This window comes from Ambystoma mexicanum, chromosome 7p (assembly GCF_040938575.1).
Source record: "Ambystoma mexicanum isolate Mex_15411 chromosome 7p, UKY_AmexF1_1, whole genome shotgun sequence".
Classification (NCBI taxonomy): Eukaryota; Metazoa; Chordata; class Amphibia; order Caudata; family Ambystomatidae; genus Ambystoma; species Ambystoma mexicanum.
This window is the reverse complement of record NC_090939.1, coordinates 947,178,889-947,202,917: the sequence shown is the minus strand read 5'-3', so window position 1 is coordinate 947,202,917 and position 24,029 is coordinate 947,178,889. Positions and strand designations below refer to the sequence as shown.

Below are 24,029 nucleotides of genomic sequence, written 5' to 3'. Positions count from 1 at the left end.
ACTCCATGCTTTGACCATCTTACAAATAAAGTTTTTTAAAAAAGGGTTTACTTACCTTGAGTATAACTTTTTTAGTTAAGAGTTACTGCTTCCCTTCGTCTGTGTACTGAAAAGCAACTGCAATTGAATAGTACACCCCAAGGTCCAACTCTCCTAGAATAATGGTTATCCTGAATCAAGAGTTATAGTTGTTTACTCTTCCTAGAATAAGTGTTCCACTATTCAGAAAAGTATATTGTCCAGTTGATATACAAAGTGATTGCTTGCTGAGCGTCACAGTATAACTGACAGGGTCTTCTATCCTTGTATTACTGTTTATCTCTACCAATGCTAACAGACAAGTCTCATCTTTCAGAGTAATACCCCAACCCAGCAAGTGATCACCACATCCTAGAAGTTCAATGGATTCCACACATCAAACCCTCTCCAGAATATAATAGGCAAGCAGCAATCCTCAACCAAGACAGAAACCATCTCATATGGCAGCCATGCAAACTAACATTACTAAAGCAACAACTAGCAGGTCCTCTAACAATTGAAAATGCAGCAGCAGTCTTTAACTATACTGATTGCTTAAAAATAATTACACATTCATATCCAAAACGTAGGTTGCCCAGCCTTTAAACATACATAATCTTGGGACAAAGATATCTTCGACCTCAAAAAAAAAAAAAGAAAAAAAAAAAAAAAAAGGAAGACTGAGAACTCTTCCTCCTTCAACTCTTCCCCAACAAAGAACTAAACTAAAAACTAAAAAACTAAATATAGAAACACTATCAAGCAAATCTTGGCAAGCAAAAAACAAAGTAATGCAGAAAGGATGTTGAATGCTCTACTCTCTAAATCTACTTCTCAGATATGGAAACTTATAAATAATGCAGATAGAACTGAGACCTCATCCTTACAACTAAACACCATAAGTGAACAGGGGTGGGCAACGCATTTTGAGTCCCTTCTTAGCAAATCTACACCAGAAACACCTTTTCCACCTACCCCATTACCGGACCTCTCCGAAATTACTTTAGAAAAACTAGATATCATTCTCATGATAAAGAAACTAAGTTCATCAAGAGCTCCGGGGCCAATGCTACCTCAAAACATACAGATCAGTGGGCCGTTATACTACAGATGATTTTTAACAGGGTAATTCTGACAGGTCAGATTCCACCGTCCTGGCAAGAATCCATTATTATTCCGATTTTTAAAAAAGGAGACAGGTCTAACCCTACAAACTACATGCCTATAGCACTCCTCGATGTGCCAGGCAAAATCTTTGGCAGACTTGACCTCATGACATGCCTGAATGAAATAGTCTCCTAGATAAACATCAATCAGGTTTTACTAAAGGATTAGGTACCCCACTAAATCTAATTATTTTTTCAGCAATCAAAAAGCAGGCCACCTTGTTAAAACAACCAGTTTAAAAAAAAAAAAAAAAAAGATTTTAAACAAGCCTTTGACTCAATATGGTGCAAACCTTTATGGAAAAAACGTTTTAACGCCAACTGTCCACCTCACTTATTTTATATGATACGATAATTTTACACTAACACCTCAATCAAAATAAAGCTTACGACAGATGGCTTATTATGTAAACCCATCCTAACCAGTGTGGGCTTGAAACAAGGATGTATTTTTGGCCTCCATCCTATTCAACTTTTATATAAATGACATATACAGAGCATTTGAATCAGTACGTGCCTTCCCACCAAAATTAGGGTCAAAAGAGTTAGCAGGGCTTCTAGAAGCCGATGATTTGGTCATACTAGACAGAACTTCGATAGGCCTTCAGAGAAAACTTGTGGCCGTAGATGCATATGCTCGGACTAATCATCTAATCATCAATACTTACAAATCAAATATCTTAGTTTTTCACCATCACTTGCCTAAAAGTGGCTATAAATTCACTTGGACATTATCACAAACCCCATTGATGATAATTACACATTACAAATATATCGTCATGAATCTAAAACACTCATCCATCGGACTTGCCCTGCAAAAGCGAACTTCCAGAATGAAGTTTTTAACAACTCAAGGCAAATCCATTTAACTTAAATATGGTAGCTTCTCTTATAAACCATCGATAATATTCTATAGAAGAAAAGTAATACCCGTTATCACGTATGACACACACATGAAACTTCCAAAAAATACACTCATATGGGAAGTATTAGAGGGCGCCTATTGGAAAAAATGTTTACCTCTTCCCCTCAGTATCCCAACAGCTGTAATCAGATATGAACTAGGTCTGTCATCATCAGCGGCAATCGTCTCATGGCAACTTCTTGCTGCCTACAGAACATTTCTTATTACACCATCCAGCTCCAACAATCTCATTCATGCCCTAAAGGCAACTCTTGATTCCACTCACATTGGACCACTCCAAACATGGAAAGTATATTGCCACTCACTACTCAGTGAGGCTGATATTACTGTAGACCTATTAATAGAATCCCTGACAAAGCCAAATAAAAGCTATGGCTCTGGGACTGGCGCCTAACATGAGAGAAGGGCAATTCCTACACCATTTTTCAACTTGGACCATTTCTATTAAAACCATTAGGTAAACTCACAATGCATCTAGCCCAATTTCAGAGTCCGAAGTATGGCATGTCAATTCTACATCTCCACATGAACCTGTGGCCAACTAAAGCTAGATTAGCGATATTTAAATAATGTTGATTTTGCAAACTGACTGAGCACTAACGCTACAACACTTAATCACTGAATGCTCAACTCTCATGGAACCAAGACAACAAACATACCATAAGCAGTTCAGTGAATTTAAAATGATAACAAAAGAGCAAATGTGGAATATATTTAATGCAACCAGGATCTCGCTCAATATTGGAACAATAACATTTCTCCTTGCTCTAAATATAACAGAAAACCAGGAGATTACTTGAACAACTCCTATAATTTGTAGTCTCCATCAATGATGCATCACTCACATCATACATCACTGTAAATTGATTTCAAACTGGTGATGCTGCTATTTCAGTTGAACTGTTCTGCAAACTCTGCTTATCCCCTAAAGATAGGAGAATATTTGCACACCTTTGCGAGATGAAATGCCGTAATATTTCAAATTTCTCCAATTCTAAACCGCTAGAAAAATGGACTCATTACTCTGTAAAATGCCCAACCCATCTCTCAGTATAGCAGGATGCAATCTTATTTTAAATATATTGGAAATAATGTTTTTCATTCAACTTTTAGAAATCATAATGCTGTTCCATTATGAAATTGTTTTTAATCCAAGATACTGATTGTTATGGAATAATGACCAATGTCAACTTTTAGAAATCATAATCCTGTTTTAATATAAAATGTTTCTAATACAAGACACTGATTGTTATGGAATAATGACTAATGACATAGATTTGATCTAAACGAGATTTGATTTTAGTATGTTTCCTTAACAACCCTCGACTGTTGGCTGATAACGCTACATTTTTGTGCGCATATCCTGACTTAATTCAAACATTATGTCGACCTCAAGGTTTATAGGGGATTACCGCGCAAGTCCATGATGGGTCTCAATCCCCCCATCTTTCTTGGAAATCAAAAAATAAGGGGAATACCAACCCTTGTTCCTCTCCGCCACAGGCACCAGTTCTATGGCGCCTTTCTCCAGCAGGGATTGAATTTCCTGCGCAAGGAGCGGATCCGGGCTCTTCAAAGAGAGATTCACCGGTGGATTGTCTTGAGGCATCTGCCGGAAAGGAAGACACTAGCCGTGGGTTATGATCTCCAGAACCCACACATCTGAAGTAATGGCGCACCGCTCTGCAAGATGCTGCGACAGCCTTCCCCCAACCGGCGAACCATGGGACATGGCCTCATGACTGAGCTGAAGCGGCTGCGGCGTTGCCTGAGGGCAAAGAGGCAACAGCCCGAGCGGCCTTGGCACCTCGAGTACCTCGTTTTCCACCTCGGGCCCTCCTACGGTGGCCCCTTTGACTGGCAGCTCCTCTCGCTTTACCAAAGGATGAGTAATAACGAAAGGAACCTCCCCTCCATTGCTGTCGCCTAGGACGAAAAGGCGGAGGTTGGCGAACTGCAGCGCCCAACGACTTCACTGCAGCTTTGGAGGTCTGCAACCTCTCCAGGCCCTCGTCAGCCTTGCTGCCAAAAAGATGTTCCCCGTCAAAGGGCATGGTGAGGAGCCGGGCCTGCACATCAGGAGCAAACCCCGACTTCCGCAACCACGCAAACCTGCGTATCACGGTGCTCGCCGCCATGGACCGGCTGACGCAATTTGCCATGTCCATACCCGACTGAACGGCCTCACACATGGCATCCTTGCCATCCTGAACCATGGCAAGGAAACCATCCCGTTCGTCCCCTTTGGGAATATGTTGAGCCGCTAAGGAAACAGTTCCACAGAGTGTGCGTGAAACGTGACAAGGCACAAACGGAGTTGGCCGCCTGAAGCGCCATACCACCTGAAGAAAACACTTTCTGCGCCCAGCCGTCAAAACGCTTGTCATCCCTATCGGGAGGGATGGTAGGATACGACGCCTGCTTTGCCGGGGCCGTAGCCGCCTGCACCACCAAACTCTCCGGAGTGGGGTGCTTGGACAAGTAGCAGAGGTCGCTACCGGCTGGGTGCCATTTTCGCGGCAAAGACTTGCCCACTGCCGGGAGACTCTCCGGAGCAGTCCAAGCCGCTGCCACCCTCCTCTGTAAAGCCATATGGAACGGCAGTACCGGGTCAGTTGGCGGACCTTGGTCGAGGATATCCGTAAGGTCATCCTGAAGAAAATCCCCTGGGGGAGCAGACCATCCCAAGTACTCGGTGACCCTGGACATACGGCGCCGGTACGAGGAGTCGGCATGAGTGCCAGGCTCAGGCCTACAAAACTCCCCCTCCGGAGAGGTGTCCAGCCCACTGGCATCGTGCAGGGACTGCCGCAGGTCCTCAATTTGGCTATGGCCCGAGAGAATCTCGTCCGGCACCGTATCCGGAACCATGCCATCATAAGAGCCCTCATCCACCTCTGAAATAAACTGAAGCTGGCGGTAAGAAAGCACAGAATGTGGAACAAAGCCATGCTTGACCTTTGCCAGAGCCTTTCTAGGTGGTTCCACCGAGCCCCGGGGAACCCCCGTCGAAATAGCCTCGAAAGGCGCTGAGGGAATCGGCATCGACGCCGAACGCGGTGCCGACAGCATCGATGGCGTCGACACAGTCCTCGAGGCCGGAGCACCGAGCGTGTCCCTCGACAGCCTGGGCGCCGATGGCGTTGATGACTTCTTCGGAGGCAGAGCCTCGAAAGAGTCAGTCGATGACCTCGGCGCCACCGGCATCGAAGTCTTCCTCGAAGATACCACAGATGCACACGATCTCGAGCACGTCGAGGACTGGGACCTGGAACGGGCATGACGAGAACGATTCCCCTTGTCCGAGCGGGACATCTCCCGCAAATCGTGCCGACCACCCGAGCCGGAAGGCGCACGAGCTGTGTCTCTCGACTGATCCCGACCGACCCCACTCGGAGGCGCGGACGGACCAGTGCCCTGCGATTCGAGAATCGCCAACATTTTCTTCCCGAAGGAAGCCCATTCCTCTGGCGTCACATGCTTGGTGGGGAAAGCGACCCGCCGACGGGCGAAGTCTTCGGATGAGGACGGGGAAGGCGACCGATGATGGCGCTTCCGGGAGTGCCTCGAAGAGGCAGAGGAGTGGCGGGACCGACTCCGGGACCGAGACCCACTGGACTTTCGACGACGACACGGAGAGTCGCCCCACGAATCATCCGTCGAAAGCCCCGCAGACCTCGACTTCCGTGGCTTGGACACCTTACCTACCGATAACTTCTTCTTGCGCTCCCGCAAGCCTTTGGACGTGAGCAACTGGCAGTCGACAGTCATCCGTGTCATGGGCCTCCCCGAGGCACCAGAGGCAGGCGTTGTGCGTGTCTGTTACCGACATCTTGGACCCTCAGTCCCCGCACTTCTTAAAGCCCGGACGCGGTGTGGAAGACTAGGTAGACATCTTCACGAAGAAAGACTTCACAATACGAACAGGTTCGAAGAACCGAGAAACAACAGGAACTCCAAAGAGTCGAGGCGCACCGAGATCTCCGAAGCGAACATGTCCGCGGAAAAAACGGAACTGAGGCTACGGGCGTCGTGCGTCCTACTTATAACATCCAGTGACGTCGGCCGTCAGAGGAGGTCCTCGAGGGCGGCGTATCGACGTCATCGACGCAGGAGCCGAAGATTTTCCGAAGCAGCACAGCTGTGGTGATTACTGTCATAGATATGGAATACGTCAGAGGACCCAATCCCCTCGAAAACGTGTCATGCTCTTTCTATTGATAACAAACAATTGTAACTCAGTTATGAACAGTCACAGCAGGTACTTCATTTGAACAAACGTTGATCCTTTGCTAATGTACTATGTCGATCTGTTGAAGAAGTTGACATTTTTCTACTAAAACAATTTCTAATAAAAAATAAAATTACTGTAATGTAATCTGAAAGTAACTTGTAGTTTTACTCCCCAAGAATAGGTGTGCCCTATACTGAATGTGTATACAAAGGTCTGACTTCCCTAGAACTACTGTTAGGTGTTCCAAATAAGTTTATATGCTTTGGTCCGTGCACCTTCAAGCATAGTGTTGTGTTTTTATAATTGCTCTTACATATAATGTGATCGTACTTATTCCCCCAAGATTTATCTGGGCCTACTTGTATTTAAATAAACCATTTATTTGTACAATAAATAGTGTTTTAGCGTTTCTTTGGATCATTGTTCATCGAAATTTCATTGTAGTGATTCTACAGCCCTCTCTCCCTCCTAAGATAAGCCTGGCTGCTCGGGCTACGCTATCCTATAGTCGGGTGGTACAGCCTTATACTAACAGTGGAGCCTTGTACTGCCTTAGTTGAATGGTTTTACTAAGCCATTAGTTGGACTTCAGAAAAACTGTCCTAACAGGTTCCCTTGTTTTTGCCTTAGGGTCCAGACAAGTCTAAGCCTGCTGCTCCTTATCACGTGCAGTCAGAGTGAGCCACTCTACCAGTTACTTGCTCAGAAGGATGGTGTTTCCCCTAGATTTGTGGCAAATCCTGCAACCATTCTGTGCACACTCCAATTGGGAAGTAAGTTTGTCTAAGTGGCATTTCCTGCCTTTTCTGTTTCTTCCATTGTTGCTTTTCTATACTTATAGGTTATCCTCTCATTTGCAGTAATCTATTGTGTACGTTTATGTACAATCCCCTTTTAGGTTAGAGGAACCTGTCCTCCATTGAGTAACTGACAGAAGGAGAGGTGAAAGAGGAAGTATATAGGTGGGGTGAAGAGAAGACCAGACAGGAAGGCACATATCCGAGGCTTATCGAGTGTGCGAATGAGTTAGGAGGTTGAACAAGCATGACACAAAGTGGCAAGGACGTATGGCACGAGCTAATGAGCAGTGAAAGAGAAGCCATTACAATGTATGAGCAAACGTTGGATCAGCAAGGAGGAAAGCAGTATAAGACTGGAGGGCAAGTATCGCTGTATAGTGAGATGACCAAGGGCCTAGAGAACAGTCTGTGGAGGTTTTTAAGCTGGCTCCCATCTGGTAGAAGCTGTGGGCTCTTTGGAGACAGTGGCCAAACAGGAGCCAGAGGTGGGAGTTTTGGGCCAGCCTACACCATTACCAAATATCGACAAGCTGAAGAACCGCTTACCACAAAGTTTTGTTATTTATCACTGAGGGTTGCTTATTATACCGAGCGATACCCAGAGAAACTCAGACTTTCAGAGACCTGGGCGTTGAAACTTGTAAACCCTGAGCACCTGGAGAGAATGCCATTCTGAACCCCATTGTTCTGCTGTTGCTTTGAGGTCCATACAGTTTGAACATCAGATTGCCTTGTGGTTATAGATGGCGGTTGGAGGTGGCCTTCGATGAGCCATCTCTGTGTGGGTGCTATGAGGAGAGTACAGAAGGTGCCCAATGTTTTTGGGACTTTGCAGGAGGTATGCACTGACAGTCCAGCTTGTGCACCTCAGTAGGTTGTATTCAAAACAGACTCATCTGCTCTACAGCCTGCATTTTTGAGAAATGTTTAGTTTTTTTATACTTTGCCTGCCACCCATTCTGTGCCTTTGTATTTTGTGGGATGGGATGGCTTTATATTTTCCTGCAACTTGCAGGTCTGCTGGGCTTTCACTATTCTGCTATTCCTGATTACCATCACATGTTCTCTATTCGATTTTCTTTGTTCTTGTTCAGTCTTTTCGGTTCTCTGTTGTATTATGCCATAATTTCTCAAATTGTACCAGCTAATTAAAATTTGACCATCCTTTATGAATGACCCTAAAAAAACAGCCATTCAAACATATTTCTGGTTTGTGCCATTTTGGAGAAAACTACAGTCAGGCAGGCTGATTTTATGTAGGACAGACTGAGTAGTAGAAGTTAATCAACAGAATTAGTTCATTCAACTACAAGCTGAAGTAAATGTCACTAAAATCACACAATACTAGTTAGGAATTTTAACTGAGCACAAGGATTATTTTCACAGCTAAACTACCATCTACTCATAATCCCCTTGAAATGTAACCCTGAAACAATGCAATTCCAGAACACTCACGAGAAATCATCAGGTAGTCGTCACAGTTGCTCTTGCTGTCTTCATCTTGGCACTCTACGGGGATGCCATCAGCATCGATAACAGCTTCAGAGACACAGTCAGTAACAAGGACCTCTTCTGAAATTACGTTGTTCGCCAAATTATGAGACACAATGTCTGTTTCTAAGACATCATCCTGAACGACGTGCTCTAAACTGCCATCTTCATGCAAGTGCATTACCTCGCCTGTCAAAACATGTTCTGATACAGACATGGACTCTGATGTAATGTCAGAAACCAAGACGTCATCTGGAACACTACAATGTGCCAACGAAACCTCATCCACCACTTCAGTATCCAGTACCTGGTTAGGAATAATGATAGTTTCAGATACATTGCCTTCATCACCGATGTCCGAGCACTGAACATCCTCTATCACAAGGTCTTCAATTACATCCTGGATTACTACAGAGTCTGGGTCATCCGGGGCAAAGTTATGCACAGTAATGTCAGAGTCCATAACGTCAGAAACAAATACAGTTTCCTGAATTTCCACAACAATTCGATGATCCCCATCAAGGTGTGCCTCTGCGCCTGAAGAACAGAAAAATAAAGCTTTAAGAACAAACAAGACAGTCAATGAAGATATGCATTGTAGACATTTTTTCCGGTTAGGAGCCTGCATATGCAAATTAAACAATAATATAAATTGACCTATGTCGCAACAGAAAACATCAAACCTTGATGTCTACATGGAAAGACTCGAGGGGGTATCTGTACTTCTGCCCTCTATATGGTAGGGTAGACGCACAGAGCACCCCAGCCAATGTTCTCTATATGGTAGCTATGGACGAGCAACCAAGGCTTAAGCTCTCAGGAGGTGATGCAGGATGATTCTTAAGTGCAAGTCTCCAAGCCCCCAAAGGAATTTCCACACACTAGGTTATATGCCAACACAGTTATTTATATAAAAATAAGGTTCAGAGATATATATACAATTCAATAACACCCTTTGTACTGTGGTAGTCCTTCTATAATGACAAATCTATACAATTCTATGTGGTCCAACACATGGACTTTAGATTCCTTTAACATGCATGCATTGCTGGCAGTTAAACAGCACATTACCCGGTATTGATACCGAACTTGCGCTACAAAGTGTGTTTTTCTCCAACCTCTCACAATGCACCTTAAACACCTCAAGTGCACTAAGTCAAACCAGCCCCATCATAAAACAGAATGCCATAGAAGAACAAGTTACTTTTTACCTGGTAACATTCTTTCGATGGGACAAGCCGGTCAAGTGGCACAGCGAGTAGAGCGCTCGCTTTGACATCTGTGCAGAGCCTGTTAACGCAGGTTCGAATCCCGGCTGGGCCAAACTCAGCCTTTCATCCTTCCGAGGTCGATAAATGAGCACCACACACCGTGGGTAATAATAAGCAGCGCTCAGATACCTGAGGGTTCGTAGCGCTATATAAATGGCAAATTATTATTATTATTATTATTATGTTCCTCCGACGTATTCCTTATCTTGATAGATCATCTCCAGCTTGCTGGCCTCGGAATTTTTTTTTCATTAGAGGGCGCTGCGCGTCGATGTCCCTCGAACCAATGTCCCTCGACAGCCTCCGTATCAGCGCCGACGTCATCATGCGTATAGACAGACTTGCGCATCGTCCGTTGCTCAGTTCCGTTTTGATGTTAACAGTTGTTTTGCATGAATTGGTAATTGACCCAGAAGGAGCGTAAGCTGTAACCACAAGGGAAGTTTTACTGAGGGAATGGATGGGAGGGGCGATAAGGAATACGTCGCAGGAACATCCCATCGAAAGAACGTTACCAGGTAAGAAGTAACTTGTTCTTCGAAGGGATTGTGTCCTCCGACTTATTCCTTATCTTGATAGACTCCCATAGCAGTGGTGTGTAACTGGAGGTGGGAGTAAAATTGCCATGTTACCCTTCAAGAGTGAACAGAGTGCAACACAGCTTTGCCAAATCTAGTCTCTTGGCTAGAGGAGGAATCCAGGTTGTAAAATCTTGTGAAGGTATGTGCAGACGACCATGTGGCAGCCGCACATATGTCTCGAATCGGTACCCCTCTTTGGAGGGCCTTTGAGGCTGCGATACCCCTGGTTGAATGGGCCCTAAGATTTTGAGGAGGCTCTTTCCCTGCCAGTTTGTAACATTCCAGAATGGCTAAAATAATCCATCTGGAAATGGTCTGTTTTTTTATCGGTAATCCCAATTTGTGCCCTGAGTAACCTACTAACAGTTGGTCTGCTTGGCGGAGGTCAGCCCAAATGGCAGAACTCGAAATTGATAATGAGAGTCACCAATTGCGAACCTCATGTATTTCCTGTGTTTGAGATGGATTGGCACATGGAAATAAGCATCCTGAAGGTCCAGAGATACCAGCCAGTCCTGGAGCTGGAGGGCCTGAAGGATCTGAGAAAGAGTTACCATCTTGAACTTGTCCTTCCTGAGGAACTTGTTCAATTCTCGTAAGTCCAAGATAGGTCTCAGTCCTTCTTCGGTATTAGGAAGTAGGGGGGGGGGGGGGGGGCGGGGGGGGGGGGGGTTACCAGCCCTTGTTCCTCTCCGCTACAGATACCTGTTCTATGGCACCTTTCTCCAGCAGGTCTACAATTTCCTGCAAGAGGAGTGGATCTGGAACTTTCCAAGAGCTGTTCCCCGGTGGATGACTCTGAGGAATGCGTAGAAAAGGCAGGTAGTAACCTTGGGCAACTGTCTCCAATGCCCAAGCATCTGACGTAATAGCCTGCCATTCCGTCAGATGTTGAGTTACCCTGCCCCCTACTGGTGTCTTGTGAGGAGAGTCCTCAGAGTGATTTAGAGGCGGCTGATGCAGGTGCCGAGGGTAAAGAGGCACCTGCTGCGGCTTTTGTATTTTTACCCCGTCCACCTCGGGTGAATCTTTTTTGACCTCTTTTAACCGACTGTCCTCTGCCTTTTCCAAATGCGGACTAAAAGCGAAAGGACTTACCTCCCCAAGAGGTTCCTGAGGGGCGATATGGCGTTTGACGGATTGCAGCTCCCAGGGATTTTGCTGCTGCTTTGGAGGTCTGTAACTTTTCTAGGCTGTCATCCGCCTTCTTACCAAACAAAGAAGAGCCGTCAAAGGGCATATTTAAAAGTCTGGCTTGTACATCTGGAGCAAACCCAGACCTTCGCAACCACGCAAATCTGCGGGTTGTAGTACTTGCCGCCATGGCCCTACTGATGCTGTCAGCAGAATCAATGCCAGTTTGAAGGGATTCGCACATTGCGTCTTTACCATCCTTAATGATGTTTAGAAACGTTTCCCTTTCTTCTCCCTCTGGGAGGCAGTCAGCCGCTGATGAAGCACACTCCCAAAGTGTATGGCTGAATCTTGCGAGCGTACAAGTAGCCTTAATAGATTTCAACGCAATACTACATGCAGAAAAAACTTTCTTAGCCATACAGTTGTATCTTTTGTCATCCCTGTCCTGTGGAACAGTAGGGTATGCCGATCTACTGCTTGATGCAGTTGCTGCTTGAACAACCAGACTCTCTGGAGTTGGATGTTTAGAAATAAATTCAGGGTCAGTAGTAGATACCCTATATTTGGCTGATAACTTCTTGTTAACCACCGGGATAACCTCAGGAGTTTCCCAGTTAGCCAATATTTTTCTTTGTAATGCAGCGTGAAATGGAACCACAGTATCTTCCTGTGGGCCTTTAACTAAAATGTCTGTAAGGTCATCCTGTTGGAATGCAGGTGAAGGTGTAGACCAACCCATGAATTCTATAATTCTTGCCATTAAAATTCTTTAAGGGGTCTCAGCATGTTCCCCTGGGTCTGGTTTGGCAAATTCTATTTCTGGGGAAGTATCAAACCCATTTGCCTCATGTAAGGATTCTCGAAGGTCCTTCAACCTATTTTCCTCAGAGGTAAATTCCTCTGGTTCTGGTGTTGCAGATCTCTGCAACCCAAAGGGTCTTTCTTGATCCAAATTCTTCCCTTGCTCATACATTGAAGACAAAGGTCTGAAATGATCAGACCTTGGAAATGGCTTAAATCCCATTTCCAGAGCAGAAGGGGCTAAATTTGTCATAATTGGTTGGGAAAACGTCGACGTCGTCGACGCAGACGTTAAAGGCTTCGAAAACCCCCAAAAAGGCGTCGAGAAGATTGGAAGAAGCCTCGAAGAACTCCAGAGGATCGAGATCCTATTCGAGGTTGTCGATGACCTCGAAGTCATGACGGAGGCCCTGGGTATGACCACTGGCTGTGAGGTAGTGACGGCCGTGGGTTTGTTCTTTTTCGGCATCGAAGACGGCGTCGAGTCGTTCAACCTATGCGTCGATGAGCCCTTCGATAATGGTGTCGATGACGCAGATTTATGCGTCGAAGGGACCTTCGACAATGGCTTAGATGGCACAGTGCCTTTGCTCGAGGGTTTGTGACGCTCTCGAGTGGTTTCTTTCGCCGGGTGCAACAACTCGCGGCGTTTAGATTTTTCGGGTCTTTCACCCAGGGTATCACCCTCAGCTGTCTTCGAGGCCGCTTTCTCGAAGACGCTAAGCATCCTTTTACGGAATTCCTCCCACTCAGCCTGAGAGCTATGTTTTGTGGGGCAGGTAACTCTTTCCGGAGAAACAGAAGACGACGAGGAAGGGGATCTTCGACGTCTCTTACTTGAATGCTTGGATCTTGAAGAGTGGTGGGAACTGCTTCGAGACCTAGAACGAGAATGTTTCCTGTGTCAGCGAAGAGACGAATGTCTCGACTCTGCCGAGGAAACTTTCGAAGGAGTTTTAACTGTCTTACCTCTCAAACTTCCCCTTACGCTCCTTCAATGCTTTCGTCGTCAAGGACATGCAGTCCTCGCACTCCGAACATTGGTGCTTCGATCCCAAGCACCACAAACAAATCATATGAGGATCTGTCAACAACATTTTCTTTCCACAGTCTCGACATTTTTTGAAGCCGTACCGTGGAGTCGTCGGTTCGGATGAGGAAACCATCGAGTAAGAGTTGGTACTCGAGGAATAATGAAGAATATATTCCTGACTAACAAACTGAGCAACGCGATTCCGAGGCCCACAAAGCGCGGAAAAACAGAACTGAGCAACTGACGCTGCGCGAGTCTATTTATACGCACGATGATGTCGGCGCCGAGACGGAGGCTGTCGAGGGACATAGGCTCGAGTGACATCGACAAGCAGCGCCCTCTACTGAAAAAAAAATTCAGAGGCCAGCAAGCTGGAGATGATCTATCAAGATAAGGAATACGTCGGAGGTCGCAATCCCTTCGAAACTAATTTATCTAGAATGAAATCACCCCCAGAAGCCAAATTGAATCTGGCCCTACTTAGCACTAGATCTCTTGTCAAACAAACCATCGACGTGCATGATTTCATCATGGATCATAAGGTGGATGTCATGTTCATCCCAGAAACTTGGCTTTCTGATGCCCATGGACCTACAATAGAGCAAGTAACTCCTCCTGGGTATGCCTTCTTCGGAAAGCACCGAAAGCAAGGTGTTAAGGAGACTTCTCAGAAATGTGCGAATTCCTCTCTACCTTAAGAGACCCCCAGCAACTTTGCTGGATTTTGAGGAATTGAATGGAGAGAGTGAGACCTTTTTCCCCACTCTCTCGTGTATTTTAATGTGATTTTGAACTCTGTTTCTTTTAGTTGTGGTTTAGTCTGAAAAACTCCATAAACATCACCTTTAACATTGTGTCACACAGCACCTTCAGTGCAGTGGCACAGTTTTCCCAAGGTTTAAATACCTTCTCTTGGATAAACTACTGTTTCCAAGAGCAGTGTAGTGAAATTGACTTTACTTACACATAGAACTTTCTAGAACAAGCACACACTATCTTGCAATAGGGTGCTGGAGGGTTACTTAGCATCCCCTTTGTCTAGCTTCTCATGTAACATAATGTTATGTTACCCTTTCCTTGAGGATTGGCTGGTGGCAGTGGTTTACTTTTAACTACTGTGGTAAGGTTTTTCTTGAGATTTACTCTGCGCAGGTTTGGTCCCTTTGTTCATTTTGCCTTTGGCAGGATTCACAAGTGAAGCCCCCCTCTGGCTCCAGGGTGTCTGGCGGGGATAGGAAGCGAGGGAGGTGCCCGAAACTCCCTGTGCTTAGTCTCCTAGGAGACAGGAATGCACTCTTAGGTGATTGGCTGGCTGGCTGTTTGGCAAGGATGGCCACCCTGCTGGGTGACTGACAGCTAGGCTGGAATGAATGGGAGAAACCTGCATAAAAGGCAAGGCTTTTTGGCTTGGAAGGCAGAGTCGACCACTGGACAAAGGAATTCGAATAAGAACTTGAAGAGGTCGCCTGCTGCAACTCCCGGACCGTTGGTTTGCCCGGTGAAGCCCTGCTGCTGTGCTGAAACTCCAAATTTGTATATCGAAAGAGAAGCCCCTGCAAGAACGACTTCTCCCTTTGTGTTGGTGGGACCAATCAACTCCAAAGTAAGCCACCTGGATATCCTCTCAGAGCTGGTTGAATTTCCACAGCAGTCGCTGCTTGAACCAAACAGCCAAGGAGAGGAACACCAGATTGTGTGCGTTGCTTTTAAGCTGGCCAAGAGCTCCAGGAAGATCCTCCTTACTCCCAGGAAGCAGGACTAACCGAGCCGGACACACCCTTCAACAGAATGCGGGACCCCAGATGTGAGGAAAGCCCATCTCGACAGCCAGAAACCGCTGTTGTGTTGTTCTGCTAGTGTTGCTATTTGCGGTACACGCAAGGAGATGAAACACTGAAGTGCCACTTGTTTTTTGATAAAATATTTTATTGTTTTATAAGTACATATAAAACAAAACAAATACATTAACTCTTAGTCAATACTTTCAAACATACAGGTATACATTTATACTTGGCTTTGGCTCTTTTCCGTATAGTCTATGAATATTGTTGTAGTGCGCAGGTTTCTAAGCTCATCACGATCGTCTGAGTGAGTCATTTTCAGCAGTTCAGCAGAATTTCGGTTCTTTTGCGCCATGCCCTCAGATATCCTCCCATCTTTGCCAGATCTTGGTCGCTTTCCCCGGGCACCCCCTTGTGGTGTACACTCTCCTTTCCATTGGTATTCACATGTCTACATCCGTTACCCATTTTTCGTATTGTGGGGATGAGGCCGAATCCCATAATTGGGTTATATTCCTTTTTGTAAGGCCTGTGGATGTTGCAACCAATGTTTTTGGAATCTGGATTACTCAATATCTTCGTCTATCCCTAGTATTAACAGTTTGGGGTCCATTGGTATCTCCCGACCAATCACTGTTGCTAGTCTGTCGCAGCATTTCTGCCAGAATATTTGGATTTGTGGGCATTCCCAGAGGATGTGGAAGAAGGTCCCTCTCGTTTGGCGACATCGCAAACAGTTGGGGTCTGTTGCTCTTCCCCAATGATGCACTGCCTCTCTGGGATAATATACCCAGTGCAGGATTTTCAGTTGGATCAGTCTAATTCTGGCTGAGATTGCGGTTTCCCTGAGATACATGAGAGCAGTGGTCCATTCCTCTGGTTGGATTGGGCCCATGTCACTTTCCCATTTATCTTTCAGCCCTGTGAGTTCTGGTGTGGCAAACAAGTTAATTGCGTTGTACATTGTAGAGGTTATATTGTGATCAATTCTCTCCATCACTGTTTCTTTCAACCGGGGTACACTTTGGAATGTTGGGGAGGTCCAACTCACTTGTGGCGAGTGCATGTCTCATTTGCCTGTAATGAAAGTGTTCTGTGGCGGGAAGATCGAAATCGTCCCTTAGGGCTTTATTTCTCCGTTCTCTATCATGTCTTCTAGTCTTCCTATCCCGGCTTCTTCCCAGGCTGCACATTTGGGGAGTTCCCAAAGTTCTGGCAGCTGCTTGTTGCGCCACAGGGGTTGTTTCAGTGTAACCTTGCCTTCCCAACCCAAGTGTTTATGTACATCATCCAGATCCGTGTTCTCTGTGCAGATAATGCAAGCGGGAATGGGCGATTTTGTTTTTGATAAAGCCCTTCTATCGGCGTGGTCCCCTGCATCACTGGAGTTTCTGCTCTGTTGTGCGGTAGCGTTGGGTCATTATGTAGGACGTCATTTATGACTGACATATGGGCTCCCCAGTAGCATGTCTGTAGGTGTGGGAGACTGATCCCTCCCTCGCATACGGAGCGCTGTAGAGTTTTAAGTGTGATTCATGGGTGTCCTCCACTCCACAAGAGTTTCCTCAGTGTTTCATCTAATTTACAAAATTCTAGTTTTGGTATATACACGGGTGCATTCTGCAGGATATATAGGAACCTGGGTAGTGCCAGCATTTTGAACAGGGCAGCCCTTCCTAGCATGGTGAGTGGGAGGGACATCCAGTGTTTCATATCATTAATGAATCTCTTATCGGGTGCAGGTTTTTCTCTACGTACTGTGTTAGGTCTGTCGTGATCTGTATGCCAAGATATCTAAACTGTTCTTGCGCCGTTTTGTATGGACAGTTATGTAGATCCCCTGCTTCTAGTCCTTTTATCGGGAACAGTAAGGATTTAGTGTAATTGACTCTTAAATACTTACGGGTCCTTTAGCGGGTTAATATGTTTGTGACAATGGGGCATGAAGCTACTGGGTCGGTTAGATAGATCAGGAGGTTGTCCGCATATAGGGAGACTTTGTCCTCCCAATTCTGTGCCCAATAAAATCCCCTCCAAGCTCGTGACTCTCTCAGCATAATCGCTAGTGGTTCAATTGCCAATGCGAATTTCCAAAGCTTTATACAGCGTGAGGACCAGCCATTTACCCTGATTTCTGCCGTCGGTGCATTGTAGAGTAGTTTGACCCAATCTATAAAGTGGTTCCCAAATCCCATCTTGCCCATTATGTGCCACAAAGCCTCCCAGTGGACCGAGTCAAAAGCTTTCTCAAAGTCAATAGTGAGGAGGCTAGTGAGTCTTGTAGTGATGGTGCTTTTTCAATGGCAGCTTGGAGCCTGTGAATGTTCATCCGCATGGATCTCTGTGGCATGAAGCCGCATTGGTCTGGATGGACCAGGGAGGGTATCACTGTCTGAAGCCGATTGGCCAGTATTTTTGCCAGTATTTTGGCTTCTGTGTTTATGAGCGAGATTGGTTGGTAGGAACAGCATGCGTCCGGTGGTTTGCCTTCTTTGTGTATCACCACTATGGCAGCTTTCCTTAAGTCTGGCGCAAGGATTCCCTTTTCCTTGGCGCTCAAAAACATTTGTAGCATGTGGGATGCGACCTCTGCAGCGCCAATTTTCTTCCATACCTCCACTGGGAAGCCATTGGGGCCAGGAGTCTTCCCATTTTGGAGCTGCGAGATGGCTGTGGTCAGTTCCTCTTCAGTCAATTCGGCTTCGAGATGCGTTTTCGTTTAACGTTGGGATGGTTAATGAGTCCAGTATGCTGGGATCTGTTGGTGTCGTAGGCGGGGCGTACAGCGTTTCGTAGTAGGTTGCGAATGCCTCCGCGATGTCTGGGTCGGTGACCCATTCAGTGTTTGTGGTGCTTATGCGACGCACTTGGTGGTGTCCCTCCTCTCTCCTCTCCAACCATGCCAGCATTTTGCTGGCCTTATCTCCTGTCTCGTAGAGCCTGGCGCGCATGGTTCTATGCGCTTGTTTTGCACATGTTAGGGCCACATTGTGCAGTTTCTTTTGTGCTATTTGCAGGGACCTGCTATCTATCTCCGCTCCCGTACTTGTGAATTTTATCTCGGCGCGTTTCACCTCTTGTTCTGCCTCGTCTACATCTTTCTTATGTGCAGTTGTCCAGCTCAGTATTTCGCCTCTTAGAGTCGCCTTGTACGCTTCCCACACTATCTCCTTGTCGGCCACTGAATCTTGGTTCAGCTCAAAATAGTTTGCAGTCGCTTCCCGAATCTTCTCCGTTAGCTCCGGGAATCCTAGATAGTATGCGTTCAATCACCATCTCGGCGGAGTCTGAGGTCTCTCTGTTTCCAGCATCATCGTGAGTGGGGAATGATCTGATATTCCGCGGGGATGTAGGGTTGCATCCGTTACCTTGTGAATGTTTTTGCCAGGGAGGAAAAAGTAGTCCAATCTAGACATTGATGCATGTGCGCCCGAATGAAACGAGAATTGTCTCTCCGTTGGGTGTAGGTCTCTCCACACATCTTTTAGTCCCAGTGCTGACGTAAAAGTGGCAAGTTTGGTTGGTGTCGACGGGTTCCTCCCTTTTATGTGTGTACGGTCATGTGTGATATTCATTACTTCATTGAAGTCTCCGCCCACCACTAGTGTATCTGCCGGATTATTGGCTATTAGCGGAGTAATTTCTTCCAACAAGGCTGTCATGAGTGCCGGGGGGTAGGGGGAGTAAACCGCTAGTATGGCTAGGGTTTGGTTCCATAGTGTGCCCTGCATGAAAACAAATCTTCCACCAGGATCTTGGGTCAAATTGGCTATGTCGATTGGAGTCCTTTTGTTTATCAGGATTAATACCCCTCTCGAGCCCATGGAGAAGCCTGCGTGGATCGCCGTCTTGTACTTAGTTCTTTTGAGGAAGTGGCATTCGGTGCCTGCCAGATGTGTATCAGTGAGCAGCACTAAGTCTGGATCATGGCGATTTATGTATTGTGTTACTAGCCATCGTTTTATACTGTTCCCCAGGCCATTCACGTTCCATGTCATGAAGGCGGGTTTTCTTGCATTATTTCCAGCTGCGGGCATCAGTCTTTGGATTTAGTTCTTTGTGAGGATAGTCATCTCTCGCAATCTTCATGTGCACACTGCTGACTGTAGTCTGCTGCGCCAATTGCCAATTGAGTACCTGTGTAACTCCCAACTCCCCATACTCCATCCCCAACTGAAGGTTCTGTCGCCCATTGAACAAAATGTTTAACTAGTTGAATTAATACTGAGTGCTAAAGTCTCTTTGGTATTAGGAATACCTCGGCATGCACTTCGCGTAACTTGGGGGTTGTGCGGTGCTGGCTTGTGGGCCGCCAGCTTTCATTTCACCAGTTGCTATAGCTGTTAGGCGATTTTCTCTTAATCTTGTGTCATGTCGATGTACCATTGTCGTCCGCTCATGCCTTTATTCATCTTGTCTTTGTGGTATCGCCTCCATGTCTTGTTGAAGTATTTCTTGTGGGGGCTCATTTAGCCTCGGTCGGTTTCCTCTCGGTTCACGTCTTTTGCGTTGGCCCCAGTCTCCTTTCAGATTGGTCTCCGCCCAGGTCCATGCTTCATTAGGGTCTGTGAAGTGCGTCGTCGTCCCATTATGATATATTTTTAGCTGTGCTGGGAACAGGAGGCAGTATTTCACGTTCAGTGTCTGTAAGCGTTTTTTAAAGGGATCAAAGGATTGTCTCATTTTCTGCACCTCCCTAGTGAAGTCCGGGAAGAAGCCTATCCTGGAGCCGTTATATGTTATTTCGCCCTTTGTCCTGGCCATGTGCAGCACCGCATCTCGGTCTCTATAATTTAGGATTTTTGATACCAGAGTTCACGGTGGTCCACCAGGTGTAGGTCTGCCCGTTGGAACTCGGTGTGCCCTTTCTATCGAGAAGAATTTCGATAGGGTCTTGGGAGCATATAGATCTGCAATCCATTGCTCTAGGAACAATTCCATGCTTTCCCCTTCAGCCTTTTCAGGCAGGCCAAGAATACGGATGTTGTTTCTCCTTGACCTGCCTTCTCCCTCTTCCACTCTGTTCTCCAATATTTTAATGCGTTCTAATGCTCTGTTCATTGCCGGCCCACATTTCTCAATTCGTCCTCTGCGACTGATATCCGAGTCTCAGCCTCTCCGGTGCGGGACGAGAGTTTCTGAAGATCATGGCGCAGCAGGGAGACCTCTGTGGAAATGCCATCCATTTTCACTTCCATAGAGGTTCACGAGTTGGAAATGGCGTTCATCACATCTTTTAGGGAGATGTTTTCTTCAGAATTTTGTGAGTCTTCAGACCTGCCTGTTTCTGCCGTGGGGGGTAGAGTGGCAGTTGTGTATTGTTCCATTGTGCTTTGGTTGGTCACTTTTTTAATCTTGTCTTTGCTCATTGTAGCAGGTGTTTGTGGCGTGTTATTGCTGTAAATGATGCCGACTTTCTTATTGGGACTCGCCGTGTGGGGGTGGTTTCGTTCTATGGATCTTGTGTCTTGTAAGGAGATTAGTATCCTGACTGTACCCCTCGTCTTCGCAGGTCCCCGTTTGGTTAGCTCAGTAGTCCCCTAATTGTTTTACTGCAGGTGTTGTTTTAGCGCTCTGCGCACAAAATGGTTCGCTCTGAATGTGGACTAGCCTCTGGAGCTGTACAGCTTCATTTTAGTGTCTGTGGGGATTTTGCATCATTCAGTTTGGGTATTTCTTCGGAGTGATCCATTCTCTCTTTGTAGTCGGATAAGCGATTTCCCTTGTCCCTTGTTCCCTGTTAGTTAGGAGTTGGTGCAGGGTGTCTGCTGCCTGAGGGTTCGACCGGGCCTTTTCGTTCTTCTCTCCCGGTGCAGTAGTCAGCTCTAGTTGTCTGTGTGCTAGGCCAGTGTGGTCAACGGGCCAAAAGGAAGAGGGGGTGGGGGTAGGGGTAGGGGAGACTTTCCCCACCTTATTTGCAATGAGATTCCTTCAGTTCAATGTTCGGCAGCTGTGTCCCACCTCCCCCTCTCCTTACCGGTTCTCGTAGGGATGTCGGCGGGCGCTCAACGTAGTACAAAGCGCCCGCAAATGCCCACGAGGGGCCTAGATGTTGCAGACCGGTCCGTCCTCGAAGCAGATCAGGGGGTAAGGGCCCGCTTGTTCACTCCTCAGGCTCTCCAGTTCAACAGTGGGGGCTCGGGGGGGCCACACGTGGCGGCAGCACAGTGGGTCTAGAGGTGCAGCCAAAGAGAGTTCAGCGTCTATTTCCGCAAGGCGCTCTATGTCGTATGCCTCCAACCACACAACGTTTCCGGGATGACAGCTTTGGTGCCGTGTCCCAGTGCCTTGGGCGGCAGTCCTGCCGTCCAGGAAAGCTACAGGCTGGTGTGTGTGTCGTCTTTCTCTCCAGATGGGGGTTGCGCTTCAGGCACCGGAGCATATGCTTCACACAGCATCCATCAAGGGGGATCGTGCACTCCTCGCTTCCGTTGGTCACAGCCGGCTGCGATGGAAAGCGTGGGTTGCGATCTGGGCCGCCTCCATATCGAGGGAGCTGCTGTCTCTCTCTGCTCACAGCCCCTCACGGGCTTCAATTCGTCACTCCCCGTGCGCGAGCACAGCTCACCTTGGGTGCAGCTATGGGTCTGTGTCTTCCGCGGAGACTGCAGTGCCCCAGGTCCGGGCGGGATGGAGCCTTCACACCGCTGGTTCTCTTCTCGTCGCCGGCAGCCAGATCTTCTTTTGGCGCGGGACTGTGACAGGTCGCAGTCCAGGGGTCCCGCGGTTGGTCGCAGGAGCGATCCTGTTGGACGACGGCAGTCGGGAGCCGAAGGGGAAGCCCAGTCTCAGGAGTCCTCAATAGCTTAGGCGCAAGGAGGCGCGGCAGCGGGGGAGGAGGGGAATCACAATCCCCTCGTCGGCGGGCCGTGGCGACTCCTACCACCCTCCGCACTCGGCAGCCATCTTGATGTGGGTTTGGCGCCGGTCGCAGTCGGCTTCGGTTGCCGATATCTCCGGTTCTGCCTCACACTGCCGTCAAATGTGGCCGCGGGTGTCCGCCACTGGATAATATGTTTTTCTTTCCAATCTGATACGATTTTTGCAGGATTTGTTTAGGATTCGGCTGGCAGCCACGGAGCACCGAGGAATCACGTCCTCACAGTGTGCTAGTTGGCCACACCCGATGAAGTGCCACTTGTTTGAAGATTGCCGGTTGCGGTCGGTGACCGTCCAATTGCAGTGCAGGAGTCCCCAGAAGTCCTCCCTCTTTTCCCCACGACTGAGGCCCAGGAACAGTAGGATTTGCAGAGTCGCGCAGGAACAGAAGCCATCTGCTGCACTTTTCTTCAACCTAAAAGGTATTGTAAAGTCTGAGAGAACTTACCTCTTGTTGTGCCACCTTACTTGTCCTCTTTGGAGACTTGTCTGGGCTGCATCTGTAGAGTTGCCAACAGCTTCTTTACCTCACAAGCCTATATCAGCTTTTGGCCCTACTTTGATTTTCTTCTTATTCTACAAAGACTTCTAAAACATTGTGCAAGACTTTCACTTACCTGCAAGAAGTGCTTCAGTTCACCTTGACTTTTGCTAACTTAACATTGGCTGGCCTTGCTCCCTGAATGACTCGTCTCTCCTCTGCTCATTTGTTGTGTCTTCCTTCCAGGAAGGGATTAACTAACTTTGCATTGGGGGTTACCAAAAGTACTTAGCTGCTTCAGAATATTTGTGTGATCTCTTCTTTTGCTCTAATAACCTTTTCCTTTGACCTACTCCTAAGTCTGATTTTAAATACAACAGTGATATATTAATGTCCCCAGCACCCTAACAATTGAAGTCACCTGAAGGTGTAGGTAGTGTTTGTGGGCCATCCCAAAAGGGTACTTACTGATTTAGAAGACTAATAGTGTGTATTTTTGAAGTCTATATGTGTGTTGCTTTATATTGCTGCCTTCTGAAGAAGGCTTACTCTAACTGACTATTAAATTAATAATTGTTTAATCAAGAAACCTTTTGTGTAAGAGTTTAATAATGATACTCACCGAAGTGACTACCTTACTCCTAGTCCATAGCCCCCTTCCTTTCCTCCATACTTATGGGACATTCCTCCTTCCTATGGGACGGGACCGGAACACTTTGTAAAAAGCATAACGTTTTTCTAAAATGTATCTTCCTATTTTTACGCGGGGTACTTGGCCGTAACCCCGCCCTCCTTAGCTTCGCCCAGCGCACGCCCATCAGTCCTTTTCTATCGCCAGGTCTGAGACCTTTCAGCAATAACAGAGGAACCTTATTAGAGTGGACGGCGGGCGAGCGTATGGAGGAAAGGGGACTATGGACTAGGAGTAAGGTAGTCACTACGGTGAGTAACTTTATTATACTCCTATGTCCCGTCCCCTTTCCTCCATACTTATGGGAGATTCCCAAGCACTCCTCACAGGAATTACGGGTAGATGGAAACTCCTTACTGAAAAAGGTTTTCAAGCACAGCTTGGCCGAACTGAGCATCAGCTCTGGAGCTCAGGTCTAGACAGTATTGCCTACAAAAAGCCGATCGGGAGGCCCACGTAGCCACTTTCGCGATGGTCTCCAAGGGAACATACTTTTGGAAGGCAACGGCAGCCGCCTTGCCCCCCACAAGATGAGCATGAATCCCTTTTGGAGATTGAAGACCTTGAACAGTGCAAGCCTCCGCAATACAGGCAGCAATCCATCTGGAGATAGTCGCTTTCGAGGCCAGCTTACCTTGCGGATTACCGAAAGTCACCAAAAGCTGAAAAGAGATCCTAAGCTCAGATGTTCTGTCCAGATAGAACTTAAGAGCTCTTCTAACATCCAGGCAATGCAAAAC

General features: G+C 46.8%; 1 protein-coding gene across 5 annotated transcripts in view; it reads right to left on the bottom strand.

Annotated features, from left to right (window-relative positions):
• ZFX (zinc finger protein X-linked) overlaps positions 1 to 24,029 on the bottom strand; it is a 318,074-nt gene that overhangs the window by 158,992 nt on the left and 135,053 nt on the right. For 4 of the 5 annotated variants that reach the window (XM_069637285.1, XM_069637286.1, XM_069637288.1 and 1 more), the window contains one exon: positions 8,599 to 9,171. In XM_069637285.1, the coding sequence (XP_069493386.1) occupies positions 8,599 to 9,171 (573 nt within the window). Of the gene's footprint in view, positions 1 to 8,598; positions 9,172 to 24,029 lie in introns of those variants that run through there. The other variant, XM_069637289.1, reaches the window with a different exon arrangement.